Source organism: Schistosoma mansoni, chromosome 1 (assembly GCF_000237925.1).
Source record: "Schistosoma mansoni strain Puerto Rico chromosome 1, complete genome".
In the NCBI taxonomy this organism is placed as follows: domain Eukaryota; kingdom Metazoa; phylum Platyhelminthes; class Trematoda; order Strigeidida; family Schistosomatidae; genus Schistosoma; species Schistosoma mansoni.
In genome coordinates, this window is record NC_031495.1 from 18,344,409 (window position 1) to 18,363,548 (window position 19,140).

Below are 19,140 nucleotides of genomic sequence, written 5' to 3' on the forward strand. Positions count from 1 at the left end.
TATTTTCAGGTTTTTTGACATTGTTTATCACTTTTTATGCGATACAGAGAAAATTTCCGGTCTTGGAAACAGTTATAAATAAAGTTGTAAGGTATAGTTGTTATCATGAACTGGATAACTGTCTGGTCTTAGTTATGCTGCTTGAAAACAACACCAACTCATTACTTTAAGCGGGACCAAACTATGAACTTTCAGCGATAGCAAAGAACAGGAGATTTCCAGGCTGTTGTGTTAGAATCCAGTTGTTTTCGTTTGTGAGTTCAGTTAATTGGCGGTATATTGGTAAACAATTGTATATTATTGTCCATGCTAACTGTCTCGTACCCAACATGGTTGGATTTCTATAGTCATAACATATCACTAGGGCTTTAAGAATACACTTGACATTAGTTATACTGGTGAATCCATGGTTATTATTTAGATGGATGGTTTGTAAAAATCTGTTCTATTCGAAAGTAGTTTTCATCACGAGCTGATATAAGTTTAAGCGACACTATGAGTCGGAGAATACTAAATAACTTTTTAGTCCTGACGCTGATTGATTTCATTCCATGATGAACACATTTTTCAAATCGAACATATTTTCACTGAACATCTGTCTCAACAAACAATATGACTAGAGTTTAAAGTTGTGCAACAAATACTACTCATAAGTAAGAATGATCTTTATCTGTTTTTATCGTTAATAAAGCTTAATAGTTATGTTGCGTGCAAGAATCGACCAAGCAATAATTTATCGTAGATGTAGATAATTGAGTTAAAGGCCTTGCTTTTACTAATATAAGAAGGTAAGATTAAAGTCATGTGTATCGTTTTGTAATTTGGATGTTAGCAAAGCATCCGTAGGTTCTTCATTCCACTTTAGTCTTAAGATAAGCATACCCTGTGAAGTTAATGACTGTTGATCACTCTTATTTTCTGTTGAAATCAATCTCTTACTTTTTGTTATTCGTTCCACTTCTTTGATGGCTTAATACAATTGGGGTTCTCTAACACTACCAGGTAATTGTTAGAAAATCATCTTATTTAGAATATTTTGGTTCTTTTGTTTTCTTTTATAAGCAGAATTAGTACCAAGTATTCTGTATAGGCACATTCGCAGTGTTCAAATCACCTAGATATGTTTATCACGCCAAGGGATTCCACACCTATAATTGGTATAAATTAGTAAATAAGTGGTAGACATTAGATAATTACAAAATATTTAGAAAGTGATTGTGTTAGTTCAATACCTCGTGTGTTTTTTTAGCTTTATCGCGTTCATTTGGACTTGTAAGCTGTTGGTTAACTGATTGCTTCATATGTGTCTATTAGTAATCGTACTCAAGTGCTATTTGAACCTTTCATGTACAGACCCCTTTATCGTATGTTAAAGGATAATTAGTGAAATTAATTGTTTTTAAGTTTTCCTTCTCACTAGTGGCCTCTTTGTACGTAAAGAACTTAGCAATAAAAGACTTTATAGTTATTGTTGGTACATTCATTGGTTTTGTCAAAGTTCAATGTCCTTCGAATTTTGGTCGAACTATTCATCAAATATTCATAATTTTATTTTTGTTTACCTGTAATTTTGTGATAATTCATTGTAGTTTCCTTTTGATCGCTTAAGGCAATGGGAAATCGTTAACTTTGAATGCTTTTCTCTATATAAACCTATTAGACATTTTATTTTTATTTTCAAAAGTACAAGTCGTTTCATCACTTTCTCATTGTGTTTGTTTTGTGTTTTTTTTAATAGTTAGACAATGCTGATGAACAAGCTGCTCAAGTTCGTCGTGAATTAGATGGACAGTTGCAAGCAGTTGAAGAGTTATCTAGAGTATGTGATAGAGATTATGATTTCTATTAAAATAGATTAATGCTTATAAATAGAATGATTAATTTTTATCATTTTTACTGTTTATGAGGTTATTCATTGAGTTATTCATAAACCATTTAACTAATTCAATAAAAGAATTTAATAATCTTTTAACTTAGCTCTCTCTTCAGAAAAGAAAATCACTTTTGATCAACTATAGAACATATGTCCTAATACACTTGTTTGTTTGAATCTTCCCATTGACGTTTAGGACTGCAACGGGTCAGTCTCTAATTGGCATATGTGCATACTGTGCGTATTGCCTCGATATAGCCTTATTTCACAAGCATTGTATGCAAAGATGGATAGTGGCTAGCAGTGAAATCCAGGACGGGCGTTTCATCCTATTTGGGACTCGTCAGCTGGACGTACCTGCATCTAAGAGTTGATGTTCACTCTGGGACTCGAACCCAGTACCTTTCGCTTCAAAGGCCATCGTGTTATCCACTTAGCTACTGAGTCCTGATAGCCACTTGCTTGTGCAATGGGGTGAAGTTTAAATTCACTTAGTATCGTTTGTTTGAATCTTCCCATTGACACCAACTCTGAAATGCAGGTACATCCACCTGACCAGTCCCAAATGGGATGAAACGCGCGTCAAACTGGATTCCACTGCTAGCCACTATCCATCTTTGCATACATATGTCCTAATATTTTTCTTCATATTAGATTTATAAACGAGTATGATTTAACAGAATATAAGAGAAAATTCCATGAACAGAATAATAAACAAACAAAAACACGTGATTGTTCAATATTATTAGGATACGATTGTCCTATAGTCATTCGTCTCAGTGTACTACTAGATTGTTAAATTTTCTGACAGTTGATGTATTTGTCTGTTTGTATGTGTTATTGTATTTACGTTTGATAACTGTCTAAATTATAGGGAAAAGATTTTAGACATTTTTTTCCAATTTAAATTTCGTTTAAATTCATGTTTGTTTTTCTTTCTGTATGCATTTTGTGTGTGTGTGTGTGTTCTTAAATAAGTTATACATTCATTTTTATTCGACCTAAAATAATCTACTAATTTCGCTTTATATTCATTTTCTGTGTTGTATATATTTGATAATTTCCATAGGATTCAATTTAATCTAATTCTTAGATTATCCATTCAAGTGTTTCACAGTGTTTTATTTGTCAACAATTCGTTTACTATTGGTTAGATGTTTTAAACTGTATATTTTATATTGATATGATGGTGATGATTATGTCATTAGTTGAGAAATGTAATTCTCATTGTTTAGAATTATTGGCCATTTTATATTTCGTTCCTTCTTTTCTATGTGTATCATATACCATAATTATGTGCTATGAAAACTGGTTTCTTTTTCCTTGAATTGTTCGTAATTAGAATACCAGATGTTATATTGTTTGTTCATACTATGGTTTCTGTCTCTGTTTACATTATAAAACAAATATGAGGAGGATGTAATTAAAGATTATTGAATCTATCTAAATAACCAGATATAATTTAACAAATCAACTGCAAGTCTTTAGTAGACAATCCAAGGTTTTCTTAACATTGAATGTCTGATTCACTTGTTTGGTAATTATTACACTGATGATGGATAAGAAAATATTTAGACTAGAGAATTAAGCATACCGGTTAACTTGGTTGTTTAAATATTATGAATAATTAATTAATATTTCCAAATAATGTGTGAACTGAGCACCTCGTGAGAACAATTTTATCAATTTAATCCTGAATTTTTCTAAGAGCTTAAGTAATTTTATTTGGTGTTTGAATGAATTAAACTGTATTAATTAATAACTGAGCAGTGACTAATATCTTATTTGTGTAGTTTTTTCGTGCTGATCGAATTTTATCGACCAAGTAAGTGGGGACTAATCTAAGTGAGTCAACATCGCGTGCAGCATGTTTTGATGCTATAGGCTTAGAGGTAGTCAACAGGTCTTATCCATTTTTCTTTAGATTAAGATTATATTTCTTGAACATTTCTTTATCCAAAAGATCGTTGAATGTAGTTTTGTGTTGGAGATTTTTAATGGAGGTCATAAAAGTATAACTGTTGTTTAGTGAAGAAAGTAAATATTACGTCAGATTTATTTCAACTAACTCAGTAACTACTCGATAGTAGTTTAGAACCAACAAATTGTTTTATAAAAATATGATTGTATCAAAATTCGAAGTTTTCGGAAAATTTTCTTTTGTATGCATCTTTGTTTAACAGTTTTATGCCATTTGAGTGGTCAAAGTTACATGAAAAATTCTCGGGTTGGAATTCAGTTTTACCTTAATTCATTTATGTCAAGTTTACACAAAAGTAATGACATTGAAATCTCTCATTTATTTAACTTATTGTTCATTTACTCGTAGAACTGTATCATATCAAATAAATAGCCTGTGTTATTGCTTTATACTTCATAAACTCGTTGTTAAAATATAGTGTGAGATATCCCAATTGGTGCTGATAAATGTTACAGTTAGAGCAAATAGTATGACCCTTAGTGAATTCATTTAACTGTATTGGTGTTTCAGAAAGTGTGTTTGCTGTCAATTGGATATAAAGCTTAGCTGACTTTGTTATTTGGATTAAAGATTATTGATGAGCAGCTATATTCTTAAGGAATTTTTATGAGACCGTGTTTGTTTGATTACGCCACACTTATTATGGAGTGATGTTAAGTTTCACTACAGAATCATCAATGAAAATTTGAAATCGTCTAGATAGCTTCATTAACTTATTGAAGTTTTTATTTTTATCCGATTGGGCATCTCATTACTGGTATAGAAATTAAATCAATATTTCTTATACTTGGTTGGTTTTCAATATTTTCTTCATTAACATCAATCACTTTAATGATTATGTCTATTCTCCCCGCTCTCTGTTTTTGTATTTTAGAATCGTCAGTTCCCTCGTTTAGTTGTTAAAAACATGGAAAGTTTATATGCAGATGAATTGCGTAAAATGGTTGGCGAATTAATGCTTCGATTAGAGTCTGTTCCTGTGGCAAGAGGTTCTAGTAGCTTTCAGAAATTTAAAAAAGCTAGCCGATCACAAAATTCTGGTACAAATTCACCTAGTCTTCCTTATAAAGAACATAATGATGAAATTAATGAGTTGAACTTCAAGAATAAACTGGGTATTCAATTAAGTTTTTCAGTTGAGGTGAGTTTTGTTGTTGTTCCTTTTAATATCAAGCAAACCATTCAGAAGTGATCAACATAGTGCTTGGCCTAAGTTTTCATAACACGTTAGTACGAGAAGATGAAATTAATTAGTCAGTGACAACGTAGAACCTGGTACGTATGTACATCAGTGCAAGTTGTTGTACCTCATTAGCGCAGAGATGAAATTGTCAGGCCAAATCCCGAAATAGTATAGGTAGTAACAGTACCACTAGTAATAGGAAAGATTTTGCATCGAAGATACGATTCGAAAACAAGTAAATTAGTAAAGTGGAAACCGAAAAAAATTTATCAGGAATTTAGAAGCTTAGAATTTTGGAGAAAACAAAGAACGGATATACCTGTGCCATTGCAAACGATTTTGAGCCACGTCATTCAAAGTCTTTAACCATTGGGTACGATAATCATGTGACCTCTACCAGGTGATCTACACGTAACAATGTGACAGTTGAGTACTTAAAACATTGTGTTCTTAAAATTGTTCTTTATGTAGTGTTTAGACTAATTCAGCAGCGAACCTAAGCTCAAGTTCGCTTACTCGGGTTCCAGACATGTTTTAATGTGAGATTTATTGATAACATACTTTTGAACAAACTGAAATAGTTACGGCACTTTAGATCAATGGATTTCTAATGCTTCCGTTTGTGTATGATTTCCTGATTTGTGTTTCATTTACATAGGTTTATTAATGATTATCAAGATACTCCTGGTAAGGTCAAGTGACCGGAGTAGACGAAGTTTTCGAGAATCAAGCTAGTAAATGTTTCTCACTCACTTTCTGATAGCCATTTAGAATAGCACTTGGAGATAGGTTTAAAAAGAGGATACTTTGTTTAACCGATACAACCTGCTACACAAGAGTAAGTAGATTCACATCGAGGTCAACCCAAATAAAGTGATACGTCATTTGAATGAAACGTTCGCCGCTGTTATTTATGTTCAGGGGAACCTATAATCTAAATTCATAAATAACAGAGAAACTGATCAATAGTATTTTTTTCGGGGCCATCTAATGTAATGTAAATTTGACTTTTTGTTGCAAGTGTCACTTATTTTCCCGTTAATATCTGTTTAATTCTGTCATTTTTTATTGTTTTAATTACTAACAGATTATCGTTGGTCAAGTGAAAAATTTGAAACATCTACCAACCAATAAAATGGTTTATTGTACCATGGAGGTTGAAGGTGGTGCTCGATTACAAACTGATTTTGCTGAAGCTGGAAAACCAGTGTAAGTTGTCAGGAATGAATAAATAAATATTTGCCTTCTCAACAATTAATTATTGAACTAAAATGATTTTTTAGAGATCTATTACAATTTGAAGATGATATTCTCTTAATTAACCTTAATCACTGAATAAATAGTTTCAACACATTACAGATAAATGTATGTATTTAAGAAAGCACTAGTCAAATTCATTTATTATAGTGTAATATATATCTTGAAATTGTGATCTAATCATACACAGCAAGAATTTTTTTAGTGATAACATTTTTACTTTGACTCTTTTTTTGAAATTTAATGTGGTAATTAAATTATAAATATCCTTAAACTATTGATCAACGTAGTTTTTTATATTGTTTTTTTAAATGGGGAAGGGTAAATGTTTCTTTGCCTAAGTCATCTTTGTATATTATTTTTAATATCTAGGATATTTTCTTACCTTTTGAAATATATATACTCGATGTACTTTCAGTTTCCCCTTCATTGATTTTTCATTTTAAATTCCCGTTATCACATTTTCTTTATGAATGTTGTTTTTTTCTTTATCAGTTATTTTTCCAGAAATATTTTGCCCTATTCAGAACAAATAGAGAAAATCATATTTCAAGGTCATCATGTATCGCTTTTTCTTACTCTCAAATCAAGATTTGTTTTCATTATTGTTATTTATAATGAGAATGTGAATAAAGGCGGAGAGTGTGTTTAAAATAAGGGCAAATATCTAAATACAATATTCTAATTTATTTTTATAAAAAACAAGTTTAAAGAGAATCATGTAAAGGAAACATATCGCTGATCAATTCAGCTGATTAAAAAATGTATTGTTATGCAATTACAGTAAGGTAAAGATAGACAGGTGAATGAATAGGAATGAAGTTTTAATTGTATAAACGTTAAAAGTATCAAATATGAACACTGCCGACTGTGTATCTTGTGTTGATTAAATATGAATAAAAGATATATGATTGTTGATATTTCATTTCTCTTTTTTTCTTTTTGATGGTTCATCATGTACTTGAACGGTTTTGTATATTTATTTTTGGTCAATTCTCTATAACGGATTTTTGCGTGGTTAACTTTCATAGTTATCTATCAAATTTTATCTAGCTTGTCATTCGCTTTAAGATTTTACCTTTTACATACAATGATGTCCGTAAAAATGTATATAAATAAGCTTAAACTTTTCTGTCATTATAAATTCGTGGAACCATATTTCTTTAATCTAACCATTTGCTTAGTCGTTGGGAGCCCCAATTGTAGTTTGCTCATCGCTATATTATTGTCTATTTAAGTGTTGGTTATCTTGTTATATCCACATTATTTACAAAACTTCAAAGTGGTTATTTTCTTCTATTGTTTTGTCATATAAAAATAAACGTTCACAAAATTACGGTGAATTTGACCGTATTTTTTAAGATCATATGTGGATAATTCAAAAACGTCTGAAAGATAAAGATAGATTAATTCAATTAACTCGAGTGTAATAAAACTATGGCGTCAACATTTTAAATGTTCAGATTGTTACATTTGTAAAGATCATGAACCTACAAATCTCATAGTAATATAAAACATGAGAAATGCTAGCTCATCATGAACAATAAAAAGAGAAATGTACACCTGTATTGCATTGTTTTTCTCTTTCCTTTTTCACAATCATAACGTACAACAAAATGCATTACTGTAATGTCGTAATAGATTTTTACGAGTAAATCAGTATATTTTAGATTATCCTGTTGTTATTGATTAGTATTTTTTTCTTTGTGCATCCTATGAGGATTGTCTCAATATAACCATTATGATACAAGATATCTAGAATAAATGTACTATATCTAGCAGTAGAATTTGATGTGCGCGCTTCATCATATTCGGGACTCATCAGCTGGATGTACCTGCATTCTGATATTGATAACTAAATCAAGGCGATCCTCGTTGGATATACATATGTCATTAACGACTGATCGAGATTCAGTCTCTAAAGTACCAATAAGATACCTTAAGCGCTTTTTACCAATCATAATATAGGAAAAAACTGTGTACTATGTAGAGATTATGTTAATTTTTAATCAACACTAATTTAAGTGATGATATCATTATTCACTGTTTGATTAATTGGTTGATTAATTCTACCGTTTTTATTTTGGCAAAAAACCAATTTCAAAAAATAAGTATTCTATGCCTTTGGGATAAAAAAAGTGTATAAGAAATAAATGAAATTAATGTTAAATTGTATGAAAGGAGTTAAGAGAGGAAGAGTAATAAAAATAAAACAAGATGGAGAAAAATAGTTTCAATAACTCAGGTGAACATGGTTGATTAATTATTGACTGATGTTTGATGAACAACAAGAAATTATGGTTGATTTTCTTTAAAATGTCAAAATGTTTTGATAGGAATAAGGTGACTTGTCTCATAGGGTTATGCTGTCGCTAATTAAAAGCTTGTAAACACACTCAAAGTTAATTAGAACTTGAATAAGTTTTTGTTGAATAGAGAAAGTAACATTTATTGGGTATTCTCAGTCTCTGTTTCGGTCTAAATTATTGCAGTTATAAGTTAAAAAGATATTTATTTTTAAAAATCACTGTACGGGAAGTGTGGGCCTCATTCAGGCAGTAGGTTCTTATATAAAACCAAATACCTTTTCATAGTTATTAGTAACAAAAATGTAAATTTTCCCTAGTCCATGCTAAAACACGACATTGAATTGTAAGTAAATTCTTCTGTTATTCGACTATGCTGCCTTAGTAAGGTTTGGGTTTAACGAACTCCGTCGTTTTACCGGGTTAGAAAGGAAGATTATCGATCATTGTTTCAAGTTTGCTCTATTATTGTAATCATTTATCATCCCCGAACATTTTATTTTAACCTTGCCATATGTATATTTATTGACTTTTTTCAGTAAAAAACTTACGATGTTCACCATGAATAATAGTTACCATACTTTGTTAAGGCGCAGCATAAATTCTCCCTTTTTTTCAAACTTCAGATGGGGTACACAGGGTGATTTTTCAACTAATCAACCTCTTCCTACAGTCAAGGTAAAGTTGTATGCCGAAAGTTCTGGACTTTTATCACTCGATAGCGGCAAAGAGTTGGGTCGTGTAAGTTCACCGTTGTTTATCATCTACAAATATGACTATTGCGGACAATCATTTTATTTGAAGGTTGAATCCATTCGACACCTTGTTATGCTTAAATTGATATATTTTTGCTACCTAAATCATTTAAAATGGCTTTCAATTTATACAGCTCAAAAATTAGTGTTTCGACGAAATCAAACTTTAAACTGAAGTTCTAGTTGTTTCTAGCAATGTCTTTTAAAAACTTACTCATAGGGTCTGAAGACTTTTCACTTAGAACGATTACTATTGGTATGATATTGGAAAATGCTAGGAATAATAGCATTGGTTCTCCATAAATCGGCATGAATATCTCAGCTATCATTTCATTTTCCGCTTCAAATTTTCAAAGCTTCATGTTGAAATTTCGATGAGTCTTGGAAACTAAACTATTGGAGAATGAATGATTTCACAAAATATCTATACATGTAACTCTGATCTTTCAGGAAACACAGGCTTGAAGGTTTCAGTTTTAGAGCAATTCTTTAGATCTCAGTCATTTTTTTCAACGTAAACACCAACGAACGATACTTTTTACAAACTATCTTACTAAACCATTAAACAGCATTTTAAAGAAGAATAATCATTTTTTCAGACACTGTCAAACTCTTATGTACATTCTATTTCACTACAATATTAGGTAGGAAATGGGCTTTTATTCTTTAAAATTTATTCGTAATATGGTCTCCTACCTCGTACAAAAGTGCAGAAGATGTCATCTAGAATGACAATGAAAACATCTCAATTAAACCATCTTGCTCCGAAAAACTAATACCAAAAAAAATGATATATATGTAATTGCGAGCCTGCTTCATATAACAAGATCATTGAAAAAAGATCCTTTTGGTCCTTTTCTTGTATTACTCTTTATGTCATTAATTACTTGAAGCAACTATTTTTGTGGTATCTGAATAAATGAAGTAGTAGACTTGTAAAAAATATTACATTTTATTCCACTTAACAATACACAACAGATTTTCCTGACCAACATTATCGAACGCATGCATTTAAGTTTATTATATTAAGATAATTTAATAGCTGATCTGTATTTATAGTAACGAATATGATTTGATATTTTTTATATAAATCCTTGATGTTATTTTCCAGGTTATCTTAAATCCTACATGTACTGGTAATCGTCAACCAGAATGGTATAAATTACAAACTTCTAAAAATGTACCGGATGACTTACAACTACAGCTAACATTGCGTATGGAGAAACCAACTAATCTCAAACATTGTGGTTATTTATATGCGTTAGGTCGAACAGCGTTTCGAAAATGGATACGACGTTATATTTGCTTAATACAAGTATGTTATTTTTGCTATGCTTATGTTTAAACTTCCATTTTATTGTTTATAAAATTTTATGTCAGTTTTTATGTTTAGATGGAAGATGATAATTTTGACAATTTAGACAGTGATCTCACGGTTATCGTTTTTGTCATCTTATTGCTTACTTCTCTTTAAAAAGAACTGTTACCTAATCTATTTAGTAAAAATTTTAAAAATTTCTATTAGGGATTTTGAGATGACTCTATGTATGAAAGACTTTTATATTAATTCGTTGATTATGTTGCAAAATGTCACTAAGACTCATGCCTCAATTTTCTTAGCAATCACTTCATATCTGCTAGAACGTGTTATCAACATCCTTTTCTTCACAGTTAGCCATGCTTTATGCTCTCTTTTATTGGCTATGTTTTTATTTATAAATTTCTCCGGATATCCGTTTTATTTTAGGGTCGTGTTTCATCTTCGACCGCATCTAGAGAGCATATGATCTTTATTCTGTAGTGCATGTCTTAATCAGGCTCCTTTTGTATTGTAGAGCAAGAAAATTATGAAAGTTTGTATATTGGTTCATCCAAGTAGTTTTCTTGTTTATGTTTCTTCTTAATGACCCATCTTTTCTCCATGTAAGTAGAACATCTAGAAAAGCTATTCTACCTCCATTTTCTTCCTCACAAGTGAATTTTATGGACGGATGAACTGTATTAAATCTCTCAATTGTTTCTATCACGCTAGTATGGTTGTCCATATATCGGCAGTAAGATGAAACTTTTCAATCTGTTGTGCCAATGGGCCGTTTTCTAGTTTAGAGAGAAAAATGTCTGCAGTTATATCTACTGTTCTTAAACTGATAGCAACAGTCAACTAGGTTTGCTTTGAAACGTTCAAGTTCCTGATTAGAAGTCGGAACTAGATCTGATGTCTGTATGCATATGATTTGCGCGGTTTCGTGTATCACAGAATTTTAGACCTACTTCAAGTTTTTCTTTATTTGATTCAGTACTGGAGAAATTATGCACATACACATATATTTATATGGGAATTTCAAGACTGAGAATATGCAGATGGCTGAGACAATTGCTATTCGGATAAAAAAACCCAGAGCTTTGCATTCAAAAGAAATATGTTCAGCTGCTCCCTTTACTTTGGCCAACTTCAGTGCCGAATTCTTTATAATCAATTTTATAATATGGTGATGTAATTTGATTAGTGCTCATTTTTATATCCTAAACTTATCTTATCTACACATCTTACCATTGTCATTATTATGATTATCATTGTTATTATTATTCCACTTGCTAATCTTTTTGAGAAATTTATTCAGCATCCACCCCTATATACTATATCTGACCTAATTCATATTATTCTACATATTACGTAACTTCTGATTTGTAATCACATTATTCTCTTTCTCACCCCCATGTTGACCATATTTATTCTGATCATTTATCTCACAATTTCATTTCACTTATAAACTGATTCAAGTTGACACTTCATATTAGTCATCTCAACACTAACGATTTGATTTGATTTTGTATGACAATTCTTAATTCACATGTTACAATTTTTAATGATGTACTCCGCCTTAAACCTGGCCAATTTCATGGTTTATTAATTTGGATCTATGATTGTAGAACCTAATGAGGAATTATTGAAAAGAATATTCTTCGTTCATGTTATAGTGACGTAATCTTGGAGTTTGAAGAAAAATCACAATTAAAATCGGTCCATACAGTGTTTCATTTTGTTACTAAATTTGTATCATTTGTCAACGAGCGATATCCTTATTATTGTACGAGCTGACGATTCAAAACATTCATTTAATTTCTCAAAAATCAAACATTACATCTATGTATTCGTTTTACGTTTTATAGTTTCCATATAATCTCACTACCTCTTCTCTATCATGACACCTTTAAATTTCAAGGACGAAAGGAAATACTAGAGGGAAAGTTATCTGGTGTGATTATCATCAAATGGCAGGTCATAAACTCGGATACAATCATAGATAAGGATGATCATCCTGTAATCAATACATTTCTGTGTTACACCAATTTTTGCATAAAATCTCAAATAGATGAATATTATAAGAATAAAACTCCAGATAAATAGCTCAGTTTACTACAATTGCATCGTATGTAACTATCGTGTATAAATTGGTTTTGCATTAGCGTGTTTCTAATAGCATGTTGTGAAACTATTACAGTATTTTTCTACCGTACCTTTACTTCATCTTAAAGATTTTGTTCATACAAACTTCTTTTTGAAGTTTCCACAGTTATTTTGATTTTACTCCATTTAAAAAAATTTTTTTCTACCATCATACAAAGTGTTTTAGTTTGTTATTTTTATTTGTGTTGAGAAAAGTTTTCTTTTGTTGGAATATCACTATAAATTTATCTTTATAGCTAGTTATTTGGCTTGCTACTGTTTTCCTAATTTTTTTTCTACCTTCAATGGTACTGTAGTTATTAGTATTATTATCATAAATGTTTGGTCTCTGTTGGATTTTCTTTGATTCAAACTAGGACTTTTTTCCATTTTTATATTGATGAAAAGAATTTTTCAATTCATTTAATTTCCTCTTTTCTCTCTTTCTGGTCACTTATTTATTTCTGTCATTGAAAAAAAAATTGTGTATTCTGGAGGGAAAAGACAGTTTTTTTTCCGTCAGATGATATTTTGTTCTCTGATACTTGACATAATGAATAATTCAGGTTTGTTTGTTTGCAAGTAACGGAAAAACATAGATAGATAAATAAATAATCAAACAAGTAAACAGATGCTCTGCTCTTTAAGATAGTTACAAAGGTTTATGCAAATTGACCAATATATTGTTTTGAAATCATTCAAATAATTAATATTGATCTTTTTGTTATTATTGTGAAACGATCTCCTCTATCGTTTATTTTCTTCTATGCGGTTTGTGTAAGCGTACAGTCAAAACACTGTAATACTTCTTTGTTATAAGGGAGTTGGAATTTTTTTGAAATCTTTTCTTTAATAGTCAAAACTCAATGTTGATTTATGTGTGTATGTTTGTTGATATTTATACATGTGTTGTTGACTTAAGTATTTTGCAATAGTTTTTTATGGTAATTTGGCTCATGCACTAATATTTCATAGAGAACCAATTCAAAGCTGGAAAGGATGAAATAGATGTTCCGTTTGAGTTTGAAACTTATTAGTGAATAATCTTTTGCGTTTTTATACAAAATATGTTGTAGCTCATGTAAACTCTTCTGTCTTGATTACTTTAGTTTAAAACTAAGTCAACTAACTGGTTTTGTAGTCACTTACCATGGGAGTGAATTTATTTCATAGATAATTTTAAAAATGCTGATGGTTTACTCATTGAAAATCTTACACACATCTATACAAACACATACTTGCTAATCTTCTCTAAATCACTGTATATTGATGCTAACCATTTTGATGTTGTAAAAATGCCCGATTTGTAATGTTTCATAATATTCAATCAATCTATATCGATAAACTAATTAAAAATTTAATCCTTTATTATTTAGTATTTATTGTGTCACAAATGTTTTAATTTCTTGTATTTAAAACAAATATCTACACCCTGATAAAATAAATTGCCACATTATTCTACAAAGACAAATGGGATCAGACACTTGTAAACTTTTCTATTCGTTACAGTATTATTTGTTATTATGACCTAATAAAGGGTTACTCTGTGATACTTATGTGTATTTTGTATAGAAACATTTTGTTGGTAATGAAGTATCGCCTTCTTTATAATTCTAGTCAGTTTTTTGTTTAGATGCAGTAAACATTGAAAATGTTACGACGGTAATGTTTATTTTATTCTGGTTAAAAGGATGATGAAAAATAATTTGTGTATTGGAAAAACTCGTTTGTGTTTTCGCCTTTTGCATTTACTCAAAAATACTGTTAGATTTTTGTTTGTTTTCTGTGAAGCATAGTATATCAGTAGGAAATTAATATTTATTTCCCGACTTTTTTGCCCGTTTTGCTAAATACATCATATAATTATCAGGATTCTGTCATATCCGGACAAAGGATAAATGAATGGTAACTGCTAGGCGTTATTTATAGATTATTATTGATAAGTCTTTCTAATTGAACGTCATACTCGGATCTTAAGCTAGTCTCGTAACCCCAAGCTATATCTACATAGCGACTTGAACACAAGAGAAAATGCGCAAAGTATGCGAGGAGCACTTTACTCTAAAGGTTCACTTATGTACAGAAAATATAGGGTTTTTATAGTATTTTAGAAGTACTTGAGTTTCCCTGAATATTCTGGAATCCTACTAAACATAGTAGCAGTGTGGTGATCAGTCAATCAAAAACTCTGCATGTGACTTTTCACTTTCGTGATGTTTCTAGCGAAACGTCTAGTCAAACGCTTATTGGATAAAATACTTCTTAATGTTTCCTGAGTTTGTCATGTCTATTGCGAGAAATTTTCAGGATCGCCCCAACAATTATTACATATATTTTCACTAGTTGCTTATTAAGTAACTAGACTTTGTGTAGATTTATATTTCTCTTATCATTCGCTTTCATTTGACCCTTTGGCTACTGGTATACTATTTTCCATTCTTAACTTATTCTTAATCTATTACCTACTATATCCTATACTCAACCAATTTTGACTTGATCTTATACAATTATTATTTTTCATTTTATGTTGTGATTTATTTTGGTCTGCTTGCATACAAACCACTTATGTCTGAAATATACAATTCATATTGCTGAAGCTGATATTTGTGTTCTGGACTGAAAGGAGTGGGTTGAGCGAGAAGCTACTATATTGAGGGCCAATAAGGATTCCGAGTTAACAAAAGGCTTCTGATGATGGTTAACGCTGCAATGGTTTAGCACACGGACGAGGTCACAGAATTCTGTATTCTGATTGGTGGTTTTGTCATATTGTATTTGATGGGCCATAGGACATAACAGTTTCCTTATGCATTTAATCATTGGGCACAGTACTAAAAGATGATTTCTTTTAGTTTACTTATGCTGATGTTAAGGGCGCAGTATTATGTAGTAATGTTAGATCTTCTGATGAGACTATAAATTTTCACTTAATAAGGTGATAAGTACATGGCTTTTGCGTATCTAAACACAAGGAATACTGGTTAGGTGTTAGTAACTCACGATGTGTCATCATTCTTCAAAACCATCGACTACTAATTTGAGTCTTGTCTCTCGCTTCAGACTTCTTTGATAGGCTTCATTTATTTTGGATGACCTGTTAATTTTCATTGTTTGCTTTTCATTGTCTTATCAATAATTATGTTTTTAACCGTATGTTTTGTATTTAGTATTTGATTGCAGTATGATTAATTTCTTTTCTTCTCAATTTTTTCATTTCCTCTCTAATTGATGATACTGTGATGTGGCTATGTGGACTGATACATATTCATGTGATATTCTGCCTTGATGATAACTTAATTACTTGTATCTGATGAAATTACTAAACTAAGTGATTTATGATAGAACAGTTGTGTCTTCACCTTACACATTCACGGATTTTCCAAAAAACTGACTAAAACTAACAGCCATTTTGATTTAATCCAGCTAACTGTGGAGTGGCAAATACTTCTTGTCAGGATCGTTATTGTATGGAACTTATTATCGGTTTTGCGAAAAAAAATCCCTGAAAGGGTAATTAATACTTTTGATCGTTTTTCATTATTTTTCTCTCTTTACTTACCTAATGAAAAAAATCAGTATAACAAATCATTTCAGCAGGCTTTTGTTCCATTTTTCGGAAATTCAGGTTAAATATTACAACCTTATAGCAGTTTTTTTGATTAGAAAAGTTTGAAAAAATCTGTTTACATCTTTAAATGAACAAACAGTTTACTTGGAAATTTTGTTGTTTTCTCAACTTTCATATTCAACTTTCGTTTCAATTTTCCTTTTTTTCTTTTTCTATGTTCATTAATGTCAAAGATATGTATGAATATAGTTATGATTTTCTTTCCTAAACGTATTTTGACTCATTATTTCCTGTACTCTTTTACGATAACGATTCTAAATCCATAAATTATGTGTGTGAAATATGAAGTGGGATGATAGAAATTTTCAAGTTATTTTTTTAATGTCTTTCAGAAATTTCATCTGTATGAAAATATGTATCCTTAATTTTCACCATTGGCCTTAAAATTGTCCCTATAGTAAATGAAACTTGCATAAAAGTAGCTAAATAAAAAGACTGGAGAAAAAAAGTTTTTCACACTACTTATTATCGGCTAGTGTTATGATTTAAATGACATTGATATATTTGAGTGATTAAGGCTATGTATCAGGCATACTTAAAGTCCTTCAACTTTTAACCTGCTTTTTTTTCAAATTTGAAGCCGATGAGATGATGTACTTCACTGGTTCATAAATAAATAATCAGATGCTTAGTATTGATTCATTTTACTCAGTCTTTCAAGTTTTATTGCCTTTCAGTATTGTCATTACTAGGTTGTCTATTAGCTTTTATGCAACGTAAATATTATTAAGTCTCTATTTAAAGAAGCTGTTTCAATGCCTTTTATCAATCCAAATCCTGTAATTAGTGTTTTTCATCGTTTTAGAGAATTTGGTTCTAAAGACATGTAGATCAACTAAGAATATTCTTTTCCGATAATCTACGATAGGGTTCTACAGTTATATATCCAAATTAATTTTTCAAAGTGATAGTTACATTGAAGAAAAATACATTCTTATAGTTGACCATATGTGAATTAGGGATTGCTGGCAAGATAAGATTTTCGTGTTGAAAAGATTAGTGTGTATTGTTTTAGGTCAATTCAAACTTAGGGATTCATAATCGGAATAAATATAGAAAACAGAGTAAAAGCAATAATTATATAATTACAAATGGGTTTGCCTTAAATTCGGTTGTCTCTGGAAAAATAATTTGGATTTATGGTTATACAACCGAATAAGACGTTATTGTAAAGAATATTCTTCGTTTATGCATTTGTGTTGTTTATACAATGGGACTAACTTTTGTTTACCTCTGAATTAAATGGATCAAATATTATTTGTATAATTATTTGTCTCAATAACAGTTTGTATAGTTTTGTCCATAGACAACTAAAATGTAAAATATGATATATATATGCTTTGTTTCGGTATTTTTCTCCTTTAAATTTATATTGTCCATAGGTATCACAGTATACATTTATTATGGCATCCTACAAAGAACGTAAATCGGATCCAACAGAGATTATGCAATTGGAAGGATTCACAGTTGATTTTTGTGATTTTCAAACTGGTATGTGATAAATTATCACGTTTTTCAATTTTCATTTCTTTCAAACTTAGTTGTTGTCAATTGATTTAATGATTGAGATCATTTTTAATAAATAGAACTGAGCAAAAAGTATATGTTACACAGGCTGCTAGTTGATTAGTCTGACATTTATATTCGAATAGCTTTCCGTTTGCGTAATTTCCTTCTGTAGTGCAAAAACTATTCAAATCGAAACGTCTCTTGTACTTTTGTTGAAGTTATCACATTAAATTGATCACACTAAAGAACAGTCGAATTATTGATTGTGTTTGTGTGAGTTGTTGTATTTGACTATTTTGAAGGTAAATAAAAGTTAATTGTTGTTTTTTCCTAGCTTGCATAATATCTTCAATATTATCTGTTTAGCATTTAATTTCTAATAAAATACACTTCAGTGTAACTGCAATATGTCAGTTTATTTCACTGGAAGTAAATCTTTTTGCATGCATAAAGCTTAGTTTGGATTCTTAACTTTCGGTTAATTATTTCTAGTTGTTCATAATTGTCAAAGTCTTCGAACACTATATTAGTCATTCAATTCGCGTTTAAACATTTGTTTTGATTTTAGTAAGCTCTATGTAAAACTATGAAAACAGGTTAATGTTAATGGACTATCAATATTGTACTTTCATTTTAATTAATGTTTAGTTATGCGGAGTTTTGTCATTGTCCTATTTTCTCCTGTAGTATAGTGTTTTCACGGTCTTGAGAGCTGCCTTAAAGTCATGAGACATGTTTTAAAATAAATTCAATGATGATCATTGTTTATTCGTATAAAAATACTAAGAACGTCGACATGTTAATGTCATGTGACTAGACGTAATCCGCAAAAAATATGAAAGTTTCCTTATTATTACGTAAAACAACTTAGATTTGAACATTGAAGACAATACATATTTCTTAAAACTACGTGAATAAAAACTAACCGGTCGATTAATTATTATTTGTATTAGATAAAGCTTGATACGGATAACACTTTTGATACTGATTTATTTGCAGTAGGTTTTCCTTACAAGTGAATTATCAATAGAAACGACTTTGAAACTACGAAATCCTTAAATATCCTAAAACAAGCATAATTTTCTTCAAAGCATTTTTATAAAAAGAATACTTTACAGATAGACCCCAATTGACCACCGCGTATAATACTGATTGACGGTTGGATTCTATCTATCATATTGAATGGGGGAATCAATCCCC

At 30.4% G+C, this 19,140-nt stretch overlaps 1 protein-coding gene across 1 annotated transcript in view; it reads left to right on the top strand.

The window, feature by feature from the left end:
- The window catches only part of Smp_173190 (putative calcium-dependent activator protein for secretion), a gene marked incomplete at its 5' end in the record, with an annotated part of 70,579 nt that overhangs the window by 9,992 nt on the left and 41,447 nt on the right, over positions 1–19,140 (top strand). The window contains 6 exons of the mRNA XM_018793519.1: positions 1,739–1,819; positions 4,729–4,995; positions 6,125–6,246; positions 9,227–9,341; positions 10,467–10,670; positions 17,814–17,922. Of these exons, the coding sequence (XP_018648023.1) occupies positions 1,739–1,819; positions 4,729–4,995; positions 6,125–6,246; positions 9,227–9,341; positions 10,467–10,670; positions 17,814–17,922 (898 nt within the window). The remainder of the gene's footprint in view (positions 1–1,738; positions 1,820–4,728; positions 4,996–6,124; positions 6,247–9,226; positions 9,342–10,466; positions 10,671–17,813; positions 17,923–19,140) is intronic.